Here is a 23,548-nt window from a genome sequence, read left to right on the forward strand (position 1 = left end):
ATGAGGTCCTTATCGGGATTGCCTTATCAGGACTTTACCAGGATATCCTCATCAAATCCTTATTAGGATTACCTTATTAGCAATTATTTTTAAAAAAATATTAAATTGCGAAAAAAAAATAAGAGAATTTTAATTCGAACGAGAATGTTATTTATTGTATTGAAAGCATTAATTAGAGGAAGTAAACATATTTTTTATTGATGAAAAAATCCCGATAACTGCTGGGCTCGAACCTACGTCCTTTCGATTCAAAGTCCTCGATGCTATCCACTGGTCTGACATACACAAGTGATCTTGAAAGTGTAAATATAATATTCATTATGATGTCAAAGAATAACTGATGAAGACGTAAAAATCTGTGCTACAATGATTGACGTGATTTTTATATAAAATTCTTTTGTACTTTTCTAAATTTTTAGCCTGTAAATGAAATATTTTAAGGAAAGGGATAACTTTTTTTTGAATAAGGATATCCAGATACGGTCCTGATCAGGAACTCGTCAGGTTGATCCGATCGGTAAATAACTTTTTTTTTTAATAAGACTATCCTGACGAGGTCCTGATCAGGAACTTGTCAGGTTGACCCGATGGCAAATAACTTTTTTTTCAATAGAAATATCCAGATACGGTCCTGATCAGGAACTCGTCAGGTTGACCCGATCGCGAATAACTTTTTTTAGAATAAGGATATCCTGACGAGGTCCCGATCAGGAACTTGTCGGGTTGACCCGATGGCAAATGACTTTTTTTTTAATAGAGATATCCAGATACGGTCCTGATCAGGAACTCGTCAGGTTGACCCGATCGCAAATAACTTTTTTTTAATAGAGATATCCTGACGGGGTCCTGATCAGGAACTCGCCAGGTTGACCCGATGGCAAATAACTTTTTTTCTGATAGTGATATCTTGACGATGTCCTAATCAGGAACTTGTCAGGTTGAACCGATGGCAAATAACTTTTTTTTAAATAGGGATATCCTGATGAGGTCCTGATCAGGAACTCGTCAGGTTGACCTGATGACAAATAACTTCTTATTTGTATAGGGATATCCTGATGAGGTCCTGATCAGGAACTCGTCAGGTTGACCTGATGGCAAATAACTTTTTTTTTAATAGGTTATCCTGATGAGGTCCTGACAAGGAACTTGTCAGGTTTGCCCTAATAAGGCAAACCTTACATTAACTTGATAAGGTCCTTATGGTACTTCAGGCAAATCAGGAAGAAATTCTAGTCGGGCTACGGATGGACTGCGTCGGCGTTTTAAAAATACGGATCAACGATGTTTCCGTTCGAACCGTTAAAAAATTTGAATTTTCTACAAAACTATAATTATTGGAGTCAGATTACTTCTTGATATTTATTGACATTTCCAAATCTTAAGCATTATTTTCGACAGCTTTCAGAATATATAACTAGTTACAAAGTCAATTAAGTACGAATTCTAAAAAATTTCTAAAAAGTAGGCAGTGAACGCCAGTGTTTTCTTAATCCTAGCCAATCGTGTTTGATAAATGCTGCTGCTCTTTCCCCTATCATCATTGCTGGAGCGCCCGTATTTCCAGACGTAACCTGACAAAAAATTAATAATTTATATAAACATATTTGTACAGATAGATAAATAATATAAAAAAGTCAACTTTAAATTGATGAGTTTATATAAATCGTTCTATTAAACTTTGTATATATTAATTAATCGTAATCAATTTATCCACACGGCTATTTAATTTCAACCGCTGACTTACATACTCCATCAAAATAATTAAAGATTTAAGTTCAGTTCATAGTACCGGAGCCTTAGAGGAACGGTGAGGTGGACAATTTTATTAACGATTTGAAATTTTGTGGAATTGTTCAAAATAATTTACACAACGAGAAAAAAATTGTTACTTGAAAAAAACTATGTGCAACTCTTATTTATAAACAAAAAACGAATTTTTCGCCACAGCCGAGAAAGCAAACCACACTAAAATGAAAACTATTCATCTGAACAGATCGTCTTAACTCTCATATTTGACGGGAAGAATTCTAGAAACTGTACAGTAAATTTAAAATCAAAATATTTACAACTATTTAAGTAATTAATTTCTAAGAAAAGATGAAATTTTAATGTTACAAGCTTTAAAAATTTCATTTTTTCGCAAATAACAACTAATTTTGAATAAATTTTTTAACCGCGCGAGTTTTTTGTTTTACTAACTACGGGTGCCCGAGCTCCAGCGGTTCTCACAGCTCACCTCTATCCAATGCTGCTACGGTGCGTCTGCGTTTTCATATCTCGAGAGCCGGACTATGAGAACCGCAGGAGCTCGGGCACCCGATGCTAGTTAAACAAAAAAAACGCACGGTTAAAAAATTAGACATAAACAGTTATTCACAAAAACATTATCTTTGGAAGTTTATGAAATTAAGATTTCATCTTTTATATTTTTCGATTTCCGTCTAATTCTATGATTTTTTTCCCAGGAATGAAAAATCCGTAAAAGAAATTAGTCTTTTTGCAAATTCAGCTATTAAGCTCAGCCAGAGCTAAAAAAAATGTCTTTCAATCCCCAATAAAAATGTAGTTACCCATGCAGGAGCTGCCAGAGTTGAACGACGGGGCCCTACTTGGCCCACCACTGGAGAACCTAGCTCTGGCACACCTATATTGGCCCATGCTTGGCTCAAGATTGGGTTCCCCTGTCTTGGTCATTCAATGGCAAGCCAGACTTGGCCCAAGTCAAGATTACCCAAGTTTGGCTATACCTATGGTTCAATAAGTCGATCATACACAGAAAAAAAACTATCTTGGCTGAATATAAATTTTCTTGAGTCAAGAAAATTTTTGGGTCGAAAAAGGAAGGCCAGAATTTTCTTCGATCAAGTATTAAATTTACTTGAATTTTAAATCTTACGTCAATAAATCATTTCTTAAGTCAAAAACTCTTTTACGATTGAATTAAAATACTTATTCATTAATTCAAGATACTTGATTTTCTCAATTAAAAAAAAATTTTTTTTATCCAAGATTTGCTATTTACTTGTATTAAAAATGAACTTATAAGTTCAAATCAATCACAAATATATTTGTTCGAAATTAATACATTTATTAAGTTAAATAATTTTTTTTTTAAAACAAGAATCTTAATTTACATCATTCAATAACAATATCTTTTGATTGAAGAAAATAAATTCGTAGTACGAACAAAATTCAGTTCTCCTGTTGGTAATATAGTTTCTCCAGACAAGCTGTATGACTTTCTTGAGCAAAGAGTAAATTTCCTTGGCTGAAGAAAATTTTGATCTTAAGAAATAAATTCTAACTTACTCTCTCTTTCTGGCACTAGCGCAGTAAATTGATACCGAGTCCACATTTTTTATTGAAATAAATTAAAATTAAATAATTGAATTATATTATTATAATAAGTTAATTAATTTATATAATTAAATATTATTAAATAAATTTGTAATTTTTTTTCTAACCGAATGTTTTTTTTATTAAAAATTTTAACATTCTTCTATCGAAATTGTTTTATGAAAAATTCATTTAATCTGTTCAGTACTTTGCTAAAATGTAACATTTTTCCAAATTATTGTCAAAAATCTTTTTATTTTAACTTCTGTGTTTAAGATTGAAAAATATGACTGACTGCAAGGCCAGTGTGGGTTAATAGATGTATAGGCAAAAGAACCGTAGCCTGGTAGAGGTTGGGATGGCTTAGTTGGTAAAGCTCTCAAAAATTTAGATGTTTACCACATGTACTCACAGTATCAAACGTTTTGGGTAATTTTTACTAACAATTTCTCTGCATGTAAATAAGAAAATATTAATACTTGTTATAGATATGATCAATTGTATATAAAATGACGATTTTGATTTTAATAATTTATTACTCAAAAAGTTTAAAATGTTTTGATTTGAAAATTGTTTCAGTTTCTATGATTGTTTCACTTCAAAATGAGAGTTTGGACGATCTGATCCGTTGAATAGTTTTAGATTTTGAGCTGTTTGTTTACGTGGTTGCGGCAAAAAAATCGTGTTTTGTTTATAAAAAATAGTCGCAAAGAGTTTTTTTTCCGGAAATAATGTTTTTTTTCTCGTTGTTTAGATTGTTTCAAACAAGTTCATAAAATTTCAAAACGTTACATATTCTTCCACGTTAACATATATTTGAAATTCGTATTTAACTGTACTATTAGTGGTATTATTTATTTTTTTTCAGACATTAAGAGTCTAGAGAAAATCAAAAGAAGAAATTTTTTTATTACCAATTGATCACAATTTTTAACTTTTAAATTATTTTCAAGCAATATGACATTGCTGGGATATATTTTTTTAGTACTGAGGCAAAATAAGGTACCCTAAAATTTTGAATAAAAATATTGAAGGTCCCGTTAAGAAAATTTCAAGTATTCGACAATTCGAGAAATTATTGTTTTCACCCCGATTTCTAAAAATCAAGTTTCCATCAGATATCAACATTTGAAGGTCTTAGGATGACATTTTTAGAGAGATGTCTGTGAGTGTGTATGTCTGTGCGTGAGTGTAAACCTCTCACATCTTTTTAATAACTAAACCGATCTAGATAATTCTTGCCACGTTCGAAAGAGTCTGTTTGAACTGAGATTTCGTAAAAATTTGAGGCGAACTTTGAGGCTATTTTAAATTCAGAAAGATATTTGGGAATTAGATTTACTCTGCCATCTGCTGTTGTTTGAAGTCTATACAACAAGTTTTGAGACGTCATAAAGTTCTCAATGGCGTTTGTTAACTTGCAGAGTCGGATTAGTGCGGACGTGTTTTTTTGTGGGGTCCAGTAGACCCCGTGTCTTCTTAGTGTGGAAAAACTATGAAAAAATTCAACTTTTTATTGATCGTTTATTAGTGTTAAACTGTGTTTATCAACGTAAATATTCATGCACAAATTAATTTTTTTTTTTACCGTAAATAATGTGGTTATTATGTATATATATACATATATATATGTTGAAACGTAATATTTCTTAAGACTCAATTAAACCCGATAATTACACAAAATTCTTACTCAATAAATTTACTCCAAAAACTCAAAACTCAAATTACGCGAAATTGGGCTACGTTACACTTCGCCCACCAATCACCCCTCTCATCTCCTCCAGATCCTGACGGGCGCCAGCCGACTTTTATTTCCCCGCTATCGGCAACCGGTCTAAACGTACACGTAAATTAAAACCTAAAAACTATACCCTTTGGAGATGAGAGACATGACCGGTGGTAGCGGCATGTCCTGGTGCGCTCAGTATGCTAGGTTGTGGAGAGAGAGTCGCGGTTCTTTCAATGCGAAAGAAGCCGATTAATTAACTAATATAAAAGACATGAAATAGTAAAACAAAACTAAATTAAATATCTCAGAGTTTATTTGACTAAATGGTCTAAATTTTTTTTGAAAATCTAAGTTCAGAAAATACTTTTCGAATGCCGCAAGAACCATCTAAATCGGTTCATTCACCAAAAAGATATGAGAGGTTTACACACACACACACACACACACACACACACACACACACACACACACACACACACACACACACACACACACACACACACACACACACACACACACACACACGGACGTCCGTCCGGGAATAGTCAGAATAGCTTCCTAGGACCTCAAAACGTCGACATCTGATGAAAACTCGATTTTCGAAAATCGCACCGAAACCAATAACTTCCCTTTTTTTGAAAATTTGCAATATTCTCAGCGGGAAGTCAAAAATAATTTTCTATAGGCAACTAAAGATTTGTCTTATTTTTCTGAATATAAATACGAAGTAAAAAATTTAAACATATTTATTAATCCTGCAAAATAAAGAAAATTTATTTTTTCCGAAGAGTCCTCATTTTGCCTGACTTTTTTTCTATTTTTATCACATAATTTTTTAATTCATTAAATAAAAGAAATTAATATTTGAAGTAAAATTTATATTCGAAATATATCCCATTGTCACAAAACAACCTTTTTGTTATTATTATTATTATTTTTATTATTTCTTAAATTTTTTAATGTTGTTTTCATAGTTCTATAGATTGAAAACTCCAATTATCGGAAATTAATTTAGGTTACTACTATAATTACTACGTCGATCGTTAAATCATTCCAACGCTAACCCTGAATGAACGATTAAACAAAATTTTAAACGCATACTGGATACTCATAATAATAACAATACTTATAATAAAAAGAACGATAAAATTATAATAATAATATTAATATTAATCAATATTGATGAATTATACATACTTTCGGCATGATAGAGGTATCAGCAACTCGAAGACCATTTATTCCGTGAACTTTGAGTTTCGAATCAACGACAGCCATTGGATCATTAACCGGTCCCATTTTACAAGAACCAGCTTGATGATTTTCCGGTCCAGTGTCTTGCTTAACAACACAACTCCAGTACTCTTCACTTAAATACATAAACTGGGAGCATGCTTGTATAGAAGGGTTTATTAAGGTAAGGTTGAATTTTGCTAGTTCACTTGAATTCATAAGGGATATAGCTAGTTGAATACCCTCTATCAAAACTGCAACGTCTTGAGGATCTTGGAAATAGTTTGCCTGTATGATAGGTTTACTTACAGGATTATTGTCTGCCAAACGAATAAATCCTAAATTACAAAACAAAAATTCAATTATAAATTTTTTGATTCAAATTCAATGTGGGCTACCAACACAGAGTAGAATAGGCGCATAATAGATTGTGATGAAAAAAAAAGAATAATAACTAAAAACAATATCAAGTATGTTTCATGTATGATATTATGCAATAACACATAACAATCCATTATATCATACGATTTATAATGTATAATACTAACCTCTGCTTCGGGGATGAAGATTAGTTGGTGATATACTAATACTCCGTAGGTTATTATCTATAAGCGTTCCAATTTGTCCGGTAGTTGCACAGGTTGCTTGAAAGCCCCCAAAGTAAAACTGCAAATCCGGATGATCTGGTGTACTATAACTCGACGATATAATACCCGTGATTTGTGACATACCAGTTGATGACATGGGACCTCTTTGATGACTCACGTATTCCAATGCAGCAGCCCAATTTAAGTCATACTCATTTGGTTGACTAATTGTGTATGCGAGCGTATAAGAAACGTGATTCTGCAAGTTTTCACCAACACCCGCTAAGTCATTAACCACAGGTACTCTTATCTCTTTGAGATGTTGTTTTGGACCTATTCCAGACAATAATAATAAATGCGGTGAACCAATAGCTCCACCCGAAACAACCACTTCACGTGATATTCTTGCTGTACGTAATTCATTGTCCTAAATTGGATCGTTCAAATAATTTTTAAATGGGTAAAATTCAATTGATGGTTATAAATAGGGTGAAAGTGTTGGAGGTACAATGCGCATATTTCTACTATTTCATAAACTCAATAATCCTACGATTATTTTAAATCCATTCTTACAAAGGTGGTTTGAGATTTAATAAAAAAAAAAAAAAAAATAACAAAAGAAGGTCCCGGACTCTTTCACTTTATCCCTAATTTGAAGTCTGAAGATGAACCTTACCTACTTGAATATATAGAACGCCGATAGCTCTGCGAGATTCAATTAGTATTTTAGTAACTGTTGCGTTTAATGCAATATCAAGATTGGGACGATCCCTAACGGGTCGTAAGAATGCACTTGCACTGCTTACACGAACCCCGTTTTTACTAGTAGATTGTGCTATCGTGAAACCAGTTATCGTGTCATCATTTAAATCATTACTTAATCCAAATCCCTTATCTTCAGCAGCACGAAGGATGTCATCAGATATAGATGGTCGCCATGGAAATTTTTCGACTCTCAAAGGTCCTCCAGTACTGTGATATTTATCATCAACCATATCAATATTTCCATTATCTTCCATGTTCATAAAGTGAGGTAGTACCTATTATTTTAAGTGTAAATTTTAATTAGGTACTATAATGCTCGACCATAATAAAATTTTTTAACACATCAATGGATACTTGTTTATTAAATTCACAAAATTACTAACGTCACGCCAACTCCATCCCTCGTTTCCCATAAACTCCCAGTCGTCGTAATCTCTAGCGTGACCACGAATATACATCATTCCATTGTGGACGGAAGAACCACCGAGATTTCTACCCCGCGGCCACCCGCAAGATCCATTTGTTGATAGACAAGCATTTTTCTCGTTTGTTGTTCTATATTGCCAGTCAAGTTCTGTTCCTATTATTTCAATTGGACACGAATTATAGTTTATGGTTTAACGAATTAAATGTAGGCGAACCGTGTAAAATGGAGATTTTACGAGAATAATACACGGTTCTGATTTTAATTACGTTCAATCTTTTATTGATTATTTATATTTAAAAGAAATAAGACAACTGTTCAAGTACACGGAAAGAAAATTCCACTAAAATTTACGATGTTAATATCGTAATTGTGGACTATACTTTCATTAGCATCAATTTTCAAATGTCTCATTTTAAAATTTACTATGCAGGTTACATTTCTTACTATTCAACATTGTAATTTTGATAAAGACTTTTAGAATTAAAAATTATTACAAAAATTACAATCCTAACAGCGTAAAAAGAATAAAATAATAATTAAAATTAAAAAACTATACTTATTCCTATATGTTTATCTTGCTATTTACTTTTGAATAAAATAAATAATACAGTGCTGCCTCTGTTATAATATGATGGAAGTTATAAAAATAACGATGCTGCATTAGGGTGTCCGTTATTTCCCAAATCGATTTTTATTTACCGATCGCCCCCTGAATCTTTAGTTGATGACCTAAAAAAAAATATCCAACACAATGAGGCTCTTAATTTTCACATTATACCGTGCCGAAATCATTTTATATTTCCCATTTAAATAACATGGGATTTTTAGACTTTTGACTCTTAATTTTTTTCCTCAGAAACAAATGAGAGTAAAAATTTTATCGAAGCTTATTCTGATAGGAAATGGAACGTTCTACAAAAAAGCTCTTATGGATTTTCGATAAAACGACTCCTTCAAAAGTTATTTAACGTTAAACTTGTGTTTGTTATCAATCCTATAATGTTTTTAATTCTATTTTCATTTTTACCGTTTTTGGATACAAAATCGTTGAAATATAAGATAATTATTATTACCACTAAAGTACCGATAATCATTTATGTAGATTTCATGGCCTAAACAGAAAATCAAGGGAAAAAAAAATTGTTTTATGAGAAGTAATAGAAATAACATACCTTTCTCCATACAGACGAGCTTCGAAATGAATTAATGGAAAGTGGTGAAATAAAAATGTAATAACTTCTTTGTCTATAATGTTATAAGCAGATTTATTATCATTTTTGCTTTCTTTATAATTTTTTGTTAAGAAAGCTATGGTCGCATTAGGATATTTTGTTTTGTACTCATTTACAACTTGAATCAAATATTGTTTTTCCTGACAGTTTTTTGAAAGATTTAACATTGATAGAAATTTTTTGAAATTAAATGTGAAACGTGGGCGGGCAATAACAACTACGTAGAAGGTTTTTGAAAGAAAGCAAAAATGATAATAAATCTGCTTATAATATTATAGACAAAGAAGTTATTACATTTTTATTTCATCACTTTCCATTAATTCATTTTAAAGTTCGTCTGTATGAGGAAAGGTATGTTATTTCTATTATTTTTCATAAAACAATGTTTTTTTTCCCTTGATTTTCTGTTTAGGCCATGAAATCTACATAAATGATCATCGGTACTCTAGTGATAATAACAACTATCTTTGATTTCAACGATTTTATAGCCAAAAACGGTAAAAATGAAAATAGAATTAAAAATATTATAGGATTGATAACAAGCACAAGTTTAACGTTAAATAACTTTTGAAGGAGTTATTTTATCGAAAATTCATAAGAGAACTTTTTTGTAGAACGTTCAATTTCCTATCAGAATAAGCTTCGATAAAATTTTTACTCTCATTTGTTTCTGAGGAAAAAAATTAAGAGTCAAAAGTCTAAAAATCCCATGTTATTTAAATGGGAAATATAAAATGATTTCGGCACGGTATAATGTGAAAATTAAGAGCCTCATTGTGTTGGATATTTTTTTTAGGTCATAAATTAAAGATTCAGGAGGCGGTCGGTAAATAAAAATCGATTTGGGAAATAACGGACACCCTAATGCTGCATCGTAATTTTTAAATAGTATCTGCATCCTTTGTAATAGACGCTCTCGTGACTTATGACTGTTTATTCAAATCATTCCTATGGATCTTAAGGATCTTAAGGAGGTTCAATAAGGATTATCTTTCTTAGGGGATATCATGGATGTTCTATTGTATTTTTGCAAGATTACAACTCCTACACATCAAAATTTTATGAATAGAATATATTATGAATTGACTTACTTTTAGGAGTTGATACAATATATTTTTATTATAATTGCATTGAATCTTAAAAAAAATTTTTTTTTAATGAAATAAGTGATTAAAAAATAAACGCGGAAGTACAGCAATGACGCGCTAGTGTTTAGTAATTTTTTTGTGTACTATTGTTGGTCACAAGGTTTATTACTAGCTGGAGCTCAGGTCTAACACGAGTACTATGTGGTGGTAGTATGTATTAGTGAGTAAACAGAGAAGAATGACAGCTGATTTTTGTTTTTATTAATTACGGAAGAAAGTAATATTAAAACGAGGAAATATTGAAAAGGTAAATTAGTATCAGAAGCTGTTTATAATAAACGTTCAAAACTATCAGAAAAGCGAGAAAAACAGAAAAATGAAGCTTACACCCTAGACGTATTAGAGGTTAAACACAGTCAAAATGATACTGGTGCTACAAGCTTATTAGTTATTCGAATTTCCTGCGGTTGTGTCATTTTACGCTGTTACCGTCGTTTCTTAGCTTCACGAGACATGTGACGTCATTAACTAGAGTTTGCCTCTTATTTCATTAATAATTTAATAACAAACCCATGATTAAACTTAAAAAAAATATTAATGTGTTCAGAAATGTTTAATTATTTGATACTGAATAATTTATAGCGATGGTATTATCGTAGCAAAAACTATAACTCTTTAAAAAATGATTCCTATTTACGCCCGTGTATAAGAACGAATTTTGAAAATTTATCTCTCGAAAACGGTGTAGTGAATCGATTTGAAATTTTAATAGTGATCCTTTTTTTTTTTTATAACTCTTACGATAAAAAAATTTCAGAATTTTGGTAGTATATCGAAAATCGGTATCGAACCTCCTTAAAAACCACGTAGACTAGTGGGCCCTTCTGTGGCCGAGTAGTCCAAGACGTCAGTCAGTTCGCATTTGAAAGGACTCGGGTACGAATCAAACTGCCGTGCGATTATTATCATAGAAAAAAAGATTCAACGTATTTGAGTCCCTGAAAACTTAATATTTCCTTAAGTACCCCGTTTTGCCCCCTTATATTTATATAAAGAGTACGTCAATCATTGCATCACGGAGTTTTTATATCTTCATCAGTTATTCTTTAGTGTCATAATAAATATACTATTTACACCAACGCGATCACATACGTGGGTCAGCGCAGTGGATAGCATCAAAGAATTTGAATCGGAAGGATGCAGGTTTGAGCCCAGCAGTCACCGGAATTTTTTCATTAATTAAATTCATGTCAACTTTCTCTAAGTAATGTTCCTAATACATTAAATCACGTTGCGGATCAAAGTGAAATGTTCTTTCTCATTTTAATATTTTTAACTTCCCGCTAAGAAAATCGACGATTTTCGAAAAATTGGGAAGTTATTGTTTTCACCACGATTTGCGAAAATCGAAATTTCATCAGATGTCGACGTTTTGGGGTCCTAGGAAGCTATTCTGACTATTTTCAGAATGATGTCCGAGTGTCTGTATGTATGTGTGTGTGTGTGTGTGTGTGTGTGTGTGTGTGTGTGTGTGTGTGTGTGTGTGTGTGTGTATGGATGTAAACTCTGCATATCTTTTTAATGAATCGACCGATTGAGATGGTTGAGGTGGCAATCGAAAGAATTTTTTGGCCGTCAACTTTCCTGAAAATTTCAGATCATTTGATCAAGTAGACTCGAAAATAATGGCGAATAAGGGAAAAAAAAATTTTTTTTTTTTTTAGTTTTTTATTGATTTCTTAGATACGACTCGAACGATCGACTTCAAAATCTAATCAGCTCTAGAACTCAATAAAACACGTCGATTGCCGCCTCAACCATCAAAATCGGTTGATTCGTTCGTGAGATATCGCGGGAGAAAGAAATGCCAAAAAACGGTTTTTTTTCGAAAACAATGGGATACAAAAGTATTTCCGAGCTCAAGGAGCTTGAAAACAGCAGGAAGTTTTGGGGCTGGCCCGCAGGGTCAACCGATAGACTGATTTTTTTTAATAGGAATGTGCTAGTGGAGTCTCTTGGGGATTTTCCTATTGGGGCATAGCTGGGACTGCCCAATGAGGGCCCAATAGGTCTTAGCGTTACATCCCTATGTGCGGTCCCTATAGCGCAACCTCATAAGGACCCAATAGGTCTCACATAAAAATTTCTAGTCAGGTATTTCACGCGTATTGATTAATATATTTTATGTCAATGATTAATTTTTTTTATGCCGTCAGATGGTGGAGTCAAATTTGATAGATTTTTGGTATTTTCGACATCAGAAAGCAATAAATAATCATGAAAATGGATAGCAAAGTCCATGATTATCCTCTTCTATCATCATCTATTCAAAGTAAATCGTTCAAGTTGTCATACTTAACAATAATAAATTTTCATATCCATTGTGTCTAAAATATTATTTATCTTTTATTATTTTTATTCTTGATTCGGAGCTTTATTGTCGGGGATATTTTGTCACGAGGATATTTTGACCAAGAATTATTTGTCTGGGGATATTTTGTCCGGGGACCAAGATGCAGGCGACCATTTATTGAATGAAATGCGTCCAGTTCGGAAATTTCAGTTTATATCTGAGAACAGCTCATTTGAAATTTCCATTTGCTAATGTAAGTGCAAACAGGACCATTTCGTTTGTTCGCATGTGTGTAAAAAAGAGAAAAGATAGCAAACTCTCTTAAGTGGAAATAAAAGTTGCTTGGGCCAAGAAAAAAAAATTTCTTGCTCCAAAAGTTGGTCGCCTGCGTCTTGGTCTCCGGAAGTTTCAAACGAGCCGTTCTCAGATATAAACTGAAATTTCCAAACCGGAAGCATTTCATTCGATAAATAATAACTTTACGCATCAAATGAAATGTTTGATTTAATTATTTGGGCATTTATCTATGAAAACGGTTAATTTGAAAACTACTTGTTTCACTCTCGTAAGCAATTTATTGTTCGGAGCAAGAGAATTTTTTTCTTGGGCCAAGAGATTTTTTCTTGGCCCAAGGGTTTTTTTTTCAATCAAGACGTTTATTTTTTCGGAGCAAGAAAATTTTTTCCTTGGGACAAGAAAAAGTTTCTTGGCCGAAGTAAATTTTTTTTTTGTTCAAATCGTTGATTTTTTGGAGTGAGAAATTTTTTTTCTTGAGGCAAGAATTTCTTCTCTTAAACCAAGAAATTTTCAATTTCGCTTCAAAAATAAATTTTTTTGGAGCTAGAGAATTTACTGTCTTGAACCGAAAAAAGTTTTTGAATCAAGTGTTTTACTTTTATTGAATCAAGAAATAAAATTCAGAAGACAATATTTTTCTTGAACCAAGTTAACTGTTTTTTCTGTGCACCACTACAATATTCAGTAGGACGAATCACGATGTTAGCATCGTAAATTTAACTTGAATTTTTTTTCCGTGTATGTTTGAATGGCTCTTCTTACGAGAATTTAATATTACAAATTGTTTCGAATCGTTTCTTTTAATCAGGGGTATAGTTTGCGATAAAATTATAGGGTAATGACATGGAAAAACATTTGAAAAAATCAATTTCAAGCATTTTAAAATGATCAAAATAGTTTTTGAAGTAATACATTATTATTTAATACTATTAAAGAGAATAAAAAAAATTTATCTCGGTCGTCCTCTATATATATTCATATATTTGGTTAGACTTACCTAGAAACATAGCAACCATACTCGGAATATCGGCACCAGGTGGTTCATCCGGACCAGCTTCCAAAAGTAAAACTTTCCACTCTGGTACGTCACTCAGTCGAGCTGCTACAACCGCACCAGCGGACCCTCCTATTGACCAAAAAATAGAAAAACACGAAATAAATAAACAACTGTTAAAAACAAATTTCGATTTAGCATATTTAATATAAAAAAAAAAATATATAATTTTAAATATATGAATAAAATGAATGAGGAATAATTGGATAAAATGATTTATTGAAATATTTTCATTATATTGATTCTTAATATCTTCTGGTGATATTTTTTCAGATTCATCAATCATATTTCTGAAAGTACTAGTAGAATTATTAATTTTTAATAAAGTAGATTGAATCGAAAATAAATGATTGAGTTATGAAAAAAGTAACTTTAATAACTTATATTTTGTCCCGTCATTCATAAAATATTCATACACTTGTTTCTAAATAAGAAAAAACAGTACTTAAATTATACTATTGACTAATTAAAAGAATTTTCGTCCGTTTAGTCGTAGAATCAATACTGATTATGAGAAATAGCTTTCTTGTGTATTACTCAAGCGAGAGAATTTCATTCCGGATCAATGACGATGACGGAAACGTATTATTGTCCTGTGGAAAGCAGACTAGCGTACTCACTAATCAGACGAGTGTTCTACTAGGCTAATTATCTAGTGTCGAAATTGGAGGGACGTCTAAATAATGCACCATCATTAGTAAATTTCTCTAGCCATCCAATCATTGTCAGAGTAGTGAAACATTGTAAATTCAACTGTATTATTTGCATCAAAATAATTGAATTTTACCAAAAATCTACTGCCAATAAATATTTGATCATTCAATTAATACTTTACATATTTATTATTACAAACTCTTAATTACAAGTTTATTTTCCTATCAACTGATCACTCTTTGGTTTAATTATAATAAACTCCGATTTACGTTAACAATTAATTATTTTTAAAATTCCCGAGAAAAAATGATGAGATCTAACTATATATAATTGAATATGATCATATATAATTATATCCAAATATTTGTATGATTATAAATAATTATATTTAATCATGCGTAGTTATATATTGTCATATCTAACTATATATAATCAAGATATGACTCTTGAAGCCGAAAAGAAATGATTATATACAGTAATATATGATTATATGTAAATTTGATCTATGACAAAATATGATTATATATAACTATGCATAGTTGTATATAACTGTATCTAACTAGTAGGTATTTTTGATGTGAAATTATTTTAAACGGTAATTTTTGAAAAAGTTTAGTTACATTTTTTTAACTTCCCGCTAAGAAAATTGTAAATTTTCGAAAATTCGAGAAGTTATTGTTTTCAACCCGATTTTCGAAAATCGAATTATCATCAGATGTCAACGTTTTGAGGTCCTAGGAAGCTATTCTGACTATTTTCAGGATGATGTCCGATTATCTGTATGTATGTGAGTGCGTGCGTGTGTGTGTATGTATGGATGTAAACTCTGCATATCTTTTTAATGAATCGACCGATTGAGATGGTTGAGGTGGCAATCGAAAGAGTTTTTTGGCCGTCAACTTTCCTGAAAATTTTAGATCGATCGATTTGATAGACTCTAAGATATTGAAGAAATACAATAAAAAAAATTTTTTTTTTTTTTAGTTTTTTTTTTAATTTTTCAGAAACGGCTCGATCGATCGATTTCAAAATCTAATCAGCTCTGAAACACAATAAATCACGTTGATCGCCACCCCAACCATCTCTATCGGTTAATGCGTTCAAGAGATATCGTTGGCGAAAGAAATGGAGGAAAACGGTTTTTTTCATTTATCTTTGAAGTGACTCATCCGATCAATTCCAAAATCTAATTAGCTCTAGAACTTAATAAAACGCGTCGATTACCGCCTCAACCATCTCTATCGGTTAATTCGTTTGCGAGATATCGTGGGAGAAAGAAATGCTAAAAAAAGGTTTTTTTGAAAACAATGGCATACAAAAGTATTTTCGAGCTCGAAGAGCTCGAAAATGTATTCACAATGATGTTTTCGAGCTCAAAGAGCTCGAAAACAGCGGGAAGTTCTGGGGCTGGCCCACAGGGTCAAACGATAGACCGATTTTTTAGTATAATAAAATTAATTATTATAGTAATAATAATAATGATTATTATTATTACGTTTATTAAAAATGAAGTCATCTATGCCGATATGCAAAATGTAAAAACGATTAATTCGTTAATTTATAAAGTAAATAGAACAAAGAACTGATTGTGTAGGAAGATGGCGGTGACGAACAAGAAATTTGCTTTTGACTTGGTCGTTGCGCGACATTAATGATTCAAGCGAGTTAACGCATACTTTGTGGTACGAGTCTCCGCTAAAGCTTTTCTTGAGCGCATAGAAATTCAGAAACTCTTAACTTGTGACTTGAGGATGCGAAGGTTCAAATGAAGTTGTCGACGAACAAGTTTCAATGAAATAAAGATCAACATTCTCAAGTTTCGTTGCTTCACTATCGTACTAGTCAATTCCACGCATATTGAATAATAAAAAAATAAATCACTTCAAAAATTTATTGACAAAATGCTTTGTAATGATATTCAATATAACTAAAGAAAGTAATAATGAAAACATTAATTTAACTTTTAAATTTTGATAATAAATATTTTAATAAAATAAAAAAATTAATCTAGAAACCAGGTGTAAAATAAAACACCATTTGAGCGCGAAAAAATTTTATTTTAATAAGATTTGTCTAGAAAAGTATGGGGCAAGTTGGTCATCCGAACATTGCAGCTAAAATGTTTAGTAAAAAAAAATATATATTTTTTCTTTGCGTACTCGTTTTTTTTTTTTATTTTAAGAAGGTAAAACTGAAACAAAACCGAATCACAGAGTAAAATGAGCTGCTACACGGAGAACATTAAGTAACATTTTGTTTATTATGCTAAATTTTTAATTCCAATCATCTAGAATAATTCGAATGTTTTTCAGTGCAAAAATAGTAAGTGTTATAATTTTTTTTAATAGAATTAATCATATCAGGATGGCAACAGTTACACAGAAAAAAAGAATTACTTGAACTAAGAAATTTACGTTCTTCCCAACTTTTTTCTTAAACCAAGCTTACATTTTGTTTTCGATTAAAACAACAACTTACAAAGTTTGGATTTAGAAGCTAATTTCATTATTAAATAAATTACTGTCTCGATTCAAGAATGAAATTATTCAGCTTGAAAAGCTTTTGTATTTTTTAAAAACATTTCAGACTTATCTCAAGTATTTTTTGCTTGGTTTAAAGTATTTAAATTTTTGATTCCAGTACTTTTTTCTTGGCTTAAAGTAATTTAATTTTTGACTCAAGTATGTTTTTTCTTGGCTTAAAATAATTTAGTTATTGACTCAAGTTTTTTTTTCTTGGTTTAAAGTGATTTGATTCTCGGCCCAAGTATTTTTTTGCTTGGTTTAAAGTGATTTGATTCTTGGCCCAAGTATTTTTTTTTCTTAGTTTTTCAAGAAATCATTTTTTTTGTTCAAAAAATTATTTAACTCTGTACGACTTATTTAACCGTCTGGAGGGTTAAATGTTACTTTTTTCACCTTCGGTAAAGAAGGAATTTTAATTTTTTTGACGTATGACGGGACTCAAACTGCCGACCCTTCGATTGAGAGCAGTTCAAAAAGTCATGTGCTTGAGCACGCTCGGCCACCACACGCATTTGGAAATAAAAATTTATTCTTTTACATAAAGCTATTCAGTACTATATGTACCCAAGACTGAGCTAAAATAAATTCTTTTATTGAATACTAAGTTTGAAAGAGTTTGATATTTATAACAAAAAAAATTTTGCCTTCATTTGTAAACTTTAAAGTTTTCTTAATTTAAGAATATTTTATTTCAAATTATAGTAAATAATGAATATTTATTATTAAAATTTGAATTCAAATGATGTTCTTTTTATTTTTTGTAATAGTTTTAAATTCAATTAATGCAGTTTTAAAAAAAAAAGTTATTCAATTCTTTTATTTTTTCATTATTTTTTTTTTTTTATCATAATTCTAAAAAATTTTACCGTTTTGAGCTTTTATAAAATTAATTGAATTAGAAAAAAAAAAACAGATAAAATTTCACTCGAAAATTCCTAGAGTAGCTGAATTTATAATAAATAAAAGACATAGGTGGTCAAATATTTGCTAAACTTACAAATAATTATAACAACATTTATGAAATAATTATTATTATTTTTTTTTTTAAATTTCATCTACCTAACCTTATAACGTGGACAAAGTTTCCATTTCTTGTGTAGTAGCGACAAAGATAGAGTAGTGAGAAAAGAATGGGAGAACCTCTGCGTGAATCCAAGAGAAAACTTACTTGGCTTAAGCCCTCAGTACTATTGGTTCGAGATTTGTATTTTAGTTCAAGTTATCACTGTTTATTGATTCAAACCATTGCATCACTTAATTCAACATTGTAACTTTATTGTACTGAACATTTATATTTTTTGGTTCAAGTAATAAATATATTTTTGTAAAGAACAATATTCATTTAATCAAGAAATTTAAATTATTTAACTAAATAACTCAACTATTGAATCAATCTTTGAAGATTTATTGAGTCAAAAATATTTTTTTCTTTGTTCAAGATTTAAAATCCAAGGAATTTTTTTACTTCCCTCAAGAAAATCTTGATTTCCATTCCATGTCCTCAAAACTTTCTTGGCTCAAGAAAAATTTCTTTGGGCCAAATAATTTTTTTTTCTGTGTACCATCAGGATGATAACAGTTACTATCAGGATGATAATATTTACAACCAAGGATGGTAATTAATATTAATGAATGCCATGAAAAAATTGATCGAAAATTCAATAATTTTCAAGTACTGCTGTAAAATTGTAAATTTTCTAATACAAGTATGATGACGACCCGAGTCAAAAAACAAATTTTAGTTTAGTCCTCAAAAGCCTCGATTCCTTTGTTGTTTTATTTGCCGCCCAGAAAGTAACTCTACTCTAGTATTCAAAATCCTCAATGTGAACTATGAGGTCTAAATGCGAATAATTTATCGATTTTAAATTATTAGTAAGACCTCAAAATCCTCAACGAATGAAAAGTTATACTTTGGACATTCAAAAATTTCAGATAGAAAAGGGAGGGGAGAGAATACGTCGAATGAGACTTTTGAGGTTCAAATGTGGATAAAATTATTCCTGTATGTTTTGAGTATTTTGAGGCTCTAATCCAGATTATGTTATTCCGGTTCAGTCCTCAAAGTGGTAAAATTGGTCGTAACTACTACTTTGAGGACTAAACTAGAATAACTTTCTATACTGTTGTCAATCTTAAAATTCTAATATGATCATCAAAAACCTCATTGAGAACTTTGAGACTTAACTCCGAATTTGTTTTTTGACTCGGAAAACATACTTAAGTTTTATTTATAAAAATTTTACAAGAAAATGACAATTTTTGAAAAGTAAAAATACAAGTATTAAAATTATTTATATTATAAACTCTTCATTGGCGTACAAGCAATATTTTAATGTTACTTTGAAATTGTAAACCAGTATTATCTATTTAAATCCATGATTTAGTAATGTACATTTTACTGTTTGAAATGTTGGAATAAGTTACTGTACAGCATAAAATAAAAATTTCCAAGCAAGAGAGTTTCTTTTAAAAATTTTGAATGATTGAGTATGCTCATCAAAATAAGAATCATTTAAGTACTGAGTAATAAATAAAATTTGATCATCATTAACATTTAATATTTTTTTAACCTTGTAGCTATTATAATTTCTGATGGTAACTGTTACCATCTGGATGATAAATATGACTATTTAGAATAATAATAACAATTAACTCTAGTTAACATACAGGGTTGTAACAGTTATTATAAATATGATGAATGTTACAATCTAGAAGATTTATACAATCATCTAGATAGTATTCACTACTATCGGATTGATGGTAAAAAATTTTACCATAACCAGATAGTAATTCCTATTATTTAATTTTCTCAGTGTATAAGAAAAAAATGAAAAAAAAAACTTTATTTCAATGAATACTATTGAGTGGTTAAACTGCCCAAGGTGACAAGCTTGTCTCATTTTTCAAGCAATAAAAGCTTCTGAAAAATAAAAAATTCTTCAATCGATAGTTGTAAAATATTTTTGTTGAAAATTAGTGAGAAATTGAATTAAAATAAAGAATATTTATTTTTTAAATAATGGATTGCATTGACTTTTAAAGGTTTTTTATTTTATACATTTAATTATAACAAAACTCGATTAATTAACAAAATAATTTAATTGTAACAACAATTTGATAATTTCCCCGACTAATACTTAAATGAAATGTAATCACAAAAGCGTGTACGATGATTACTTCCTCTTAATTAATTCCGTTAATAATCCAAGCAAATGATTAAATATTCAATCAATATCATAGTAATATTTTACTAAAATGTCATTTAATAATATTATATGGCATACCATGACAATTGAGAATACAATCATAAATTTTTTATTGCACACGTGTAATTAATATCTTATTGATATGTATTTCCATTATTGATTAATTGAACTATCAAAGTAACTTAAATAATTATCTATTTATACAATTAATGCGAAAATATGAGGCATGACAGTTTGATAATATTTGAAAATTGATTAACTGAGTGGGCATATCAAATAGGTGATCGCAAAATATTTAGTGCTTACGAACCCTAGCAAAACCGCATGCAGAAATGATAGATGCTCAATTGAGTTACATTAATTCCATTATAATTGTTGAATTGACAAAAATATATAATCAATGTTGTTAGTATTATGCAATCTTATACAAGAATGGCACACCCCAATCGCGAAAGCGTTGAGTGTGCTTTACTGTCTCTTTTTCGCTCTCGGTCCTTTCACTGACATTAAATCCTCTCTACCTTTTTTATAGTCCACCAAAGTTGTTAACATTGTACACTATTTTAAAAAAAAATTTATTAAGACGTATAGGTAATAAAATTATTTTTATCGCAATTAACGATAATTTCGTAATTTCAACGGAATTCTATTATTATTATTTTTACTTTCTAAACATAAATTAGTAAATATTCTCTTATCTTCACTAATTCATGATGGGAGAGTAACTTTCAGCTAAGAAAATCGAAAGTTTTCAAAAATTCGGGAAATTATTGTTTTCACTTCGATTTTTAAGAATCGAGTTTTCATCAGATGCCAACGTTTTGAGGTCCTAGGAAGCTATTCTGACTATTTTTCGAATAGTGTGTGTATGTGTGTGTGAACGCTCAATAGCTTATTTACTAATCAACCGATTTGAATGGTTCTTGCGGTAATCGAAAGAGCTTGCTAGCTATTAATTGTCCTATAATTTTCAGATCATTGAATCGAATAGATTCTGATAAAATTAAAAAATCGAAAAAAAAAACAAAAATTTGGATTAGTTTTTTTGAAATTTCTCCAAAACAACTAGTTCAATTGATTCCTTAATCTTATCAGCTCTAGAGCTTAACAAAACGCATCGATTGCAGTAAAAACCGTCTCAATCGTTCAATTTGTTCAAGAGATATCGTCGGAGGAAGAAATAGTAAAATACGGTTATTTTCGAATATCTTCAAAAAATTGAATCGATCGAATTTAAATTCTAATCAGCACTAGACCTCAATAAAACACACTGATTTCGGATCATTTCTCTAAAGGATATTCCCGACGAGAAATTACTTTGGGATCGCCTAGCGTTAAATCTGGACCTCATTGGCTCCCAATGGGGCATTCCCAATAGGGAAATCCTTATGAGGGCCCAAACAGAACCTGATCGGTAAATCCCAAACAAAAATACAATTAATCATGGTCAGTATTTCCCAACTGAGTCCTAAGTGGGACCTAAGGGAAAAAACCCAACGTGAAAATAAAAAAATTGTCATTTCTCCCCATCGTGTTCTATGTGGGACCTAAGTACACGGAGAGAAATTTATGGTAACAATCAAAATATATTATAGTAATGGTTCCCATAATGCATGGTAACCGGTTTTTTTGAAACGTTGATTATAGGAACGGCAACCATATATATTGGTATCAGGCGTTTTGAGCACCTGACAAAACATCCCCGACAAAATATCTCCGGACAAAATATCCCCATGAAAAGAAAGCAAAAATAGTGAAAAAAGCCAAAAAAACTGACACAAAACTGGGGATATTTTGTGGTAGACAAAATATCCCCATGAAAAGAAAGCAAAAATAGTGAAAAAAACTGACACAAAACTGGGGATATTTTGTGGTAGACAAAATATCCCTATGAAAAGAAAGCAAAAATAGTGAAAAAAACTGACACAAAACTGGGGATATTTTGTCCAGAGATATTTTGTCGGGGATATTTTGTCAGGTCTTCAAAACGCATGGAACCATATATATTGTGGTAATCATTCCCATAATTATAGGTATAATTCCTATATGGTATTGGATTAGTTCCTATGGAATTTGGTAATCGTTACGATGGAATTATGGTAATCGTTACTATGTAACTATGGTAATGGATACCATAATATTATGGCAATGGTTACCATAACATTATGGAAATGGTTACCATAGTATTATGGTAATGGTTACCATAATATTATGGTAATGGTTACTATAATATTATGGTAATGGTTACTCTAATATTATAGTAATGATAACTACAATATATGGGTGCCGTTCCTATAATCAACATTTAAAAAAAACCGGTTACCATGCATTATGGGAACCATTACCATAATATATTGTAATTGTTACCATAAATTTTTCTCCGTATTGATAATAGGAACGGCACCCATATATTTTAGTTATCATTACGATAATAGTATGGTAATCTATTCCATAATATTATGGTAACCGTTGCCATACTATTATGGTAACCATTACCATACTATTATGTAAACCATTACCATACTATTATGGTAATCATTATCATACTATTATGGTATTCATTACCATACTATTATGGTAACCATTACCATAATATTATGGTAATAATTCCCATGCATTATGGGAATAGTTACCATAATATATAGGATTTATTCCCATATGCACTTAGGAATCGTTGCAATGTAGTTATAGGATTGGTTCCTTTTTGCTTATGGGAACTATTCTTATGAGTATGGTAATCATTACCATAATTCTATTACCATGTGATATGGGAATTTTTACCATAATAATGGGAATTGTTCCCATACTAATTGGAACTTTTTCTAGAAAGTATGAACCTATATCCCATAATTCCAAGTAATCATTACCGTAACGGAATGCGATGATATTTCATAAACGTACTAGGAGCGGTTACCATAACTTTCTCTTCGTGTAGGAAAACCCAACATGAAAATAAAAAAATTATTGTCATTTTTCCCCATTGGGTTCTGTTTGGGATCTAAGTGGGAAAACCAAACATGAAAATACAAAAATTATTGCCATTTTTCCCAATTTTTCCTATA

At 30.7% G+C, this 23,548-nt stretch overlaps 1 protein-coding gene across 4 annotated transcripts in view; it reads right to left on the reverse strand.

Annotated features, from left to right (window-relative positions):
• Positions 1 to 1,345: 1,345 nt before the first annotated feature.
• The window catches only part of LOC130676192 (glucose dehydrogenase [FAD, quinone]-like), a 39,137-nt gene continuing 16,934 nt past the window's right edge, over positions 1,346 to 23,548 (reverse strand). For 3 of the 4 annotated variants that reach the window (XM_057482251.1, XM_057482248.1, XM_057482247.1), the window contains 6 exons: positions 14,042 to 14,170; positions 8,031 to 8,227; positions 7,563 to 7,922; positions 6,844 to 7,309; positions 6,263 to 6,633; positions 1,346 to 1,571 (listed from right to left, as the gene is read on the reverse strand). In XM_057482251.1, coding sequence (XP_057338234.1) covers positions 1,455 to 1,571; positions 6,263 to 6,633; positions 6,844 to 7,309; positions 7,563 to 7,922; positions 8,031 to 8,227; positions 14,042 to 14,060 — 1,530 coding nt within the window. In that variant the 5' untranslated portion in view covers positions 14,061 to 14,170 and the 3' untranslated portion in view covers positions 1,346 to 1,454. Of the gene's footprint in view, positions 1,572 to 6,262; positions 6,634 to 6,843; positions 7,310 to 7,558; positions 7,923 to 8,030; positions 8,228 to 14,041; positions 14,171 to 23,548 lie in introns of all 4 variants that reach the window. The other variant, XM_057482250.1, reaches the window with a different exon arrangement.

Source organism: Microplitis mediator, chromosome 10, assembly GCF_029852145.1.
Source record: "Microplitis mediator isolate UGA2020A chromosome 10, iyMicMedi2.1, whole genome shotgun sequence".
NCBI classification, from domain to species: domain Eukaryota; kingdom Metazoa; phylum Arthropoda; class Insecta; order Hymenoptera; family Braconidae; genus Microplitis; species Microplitis mediator.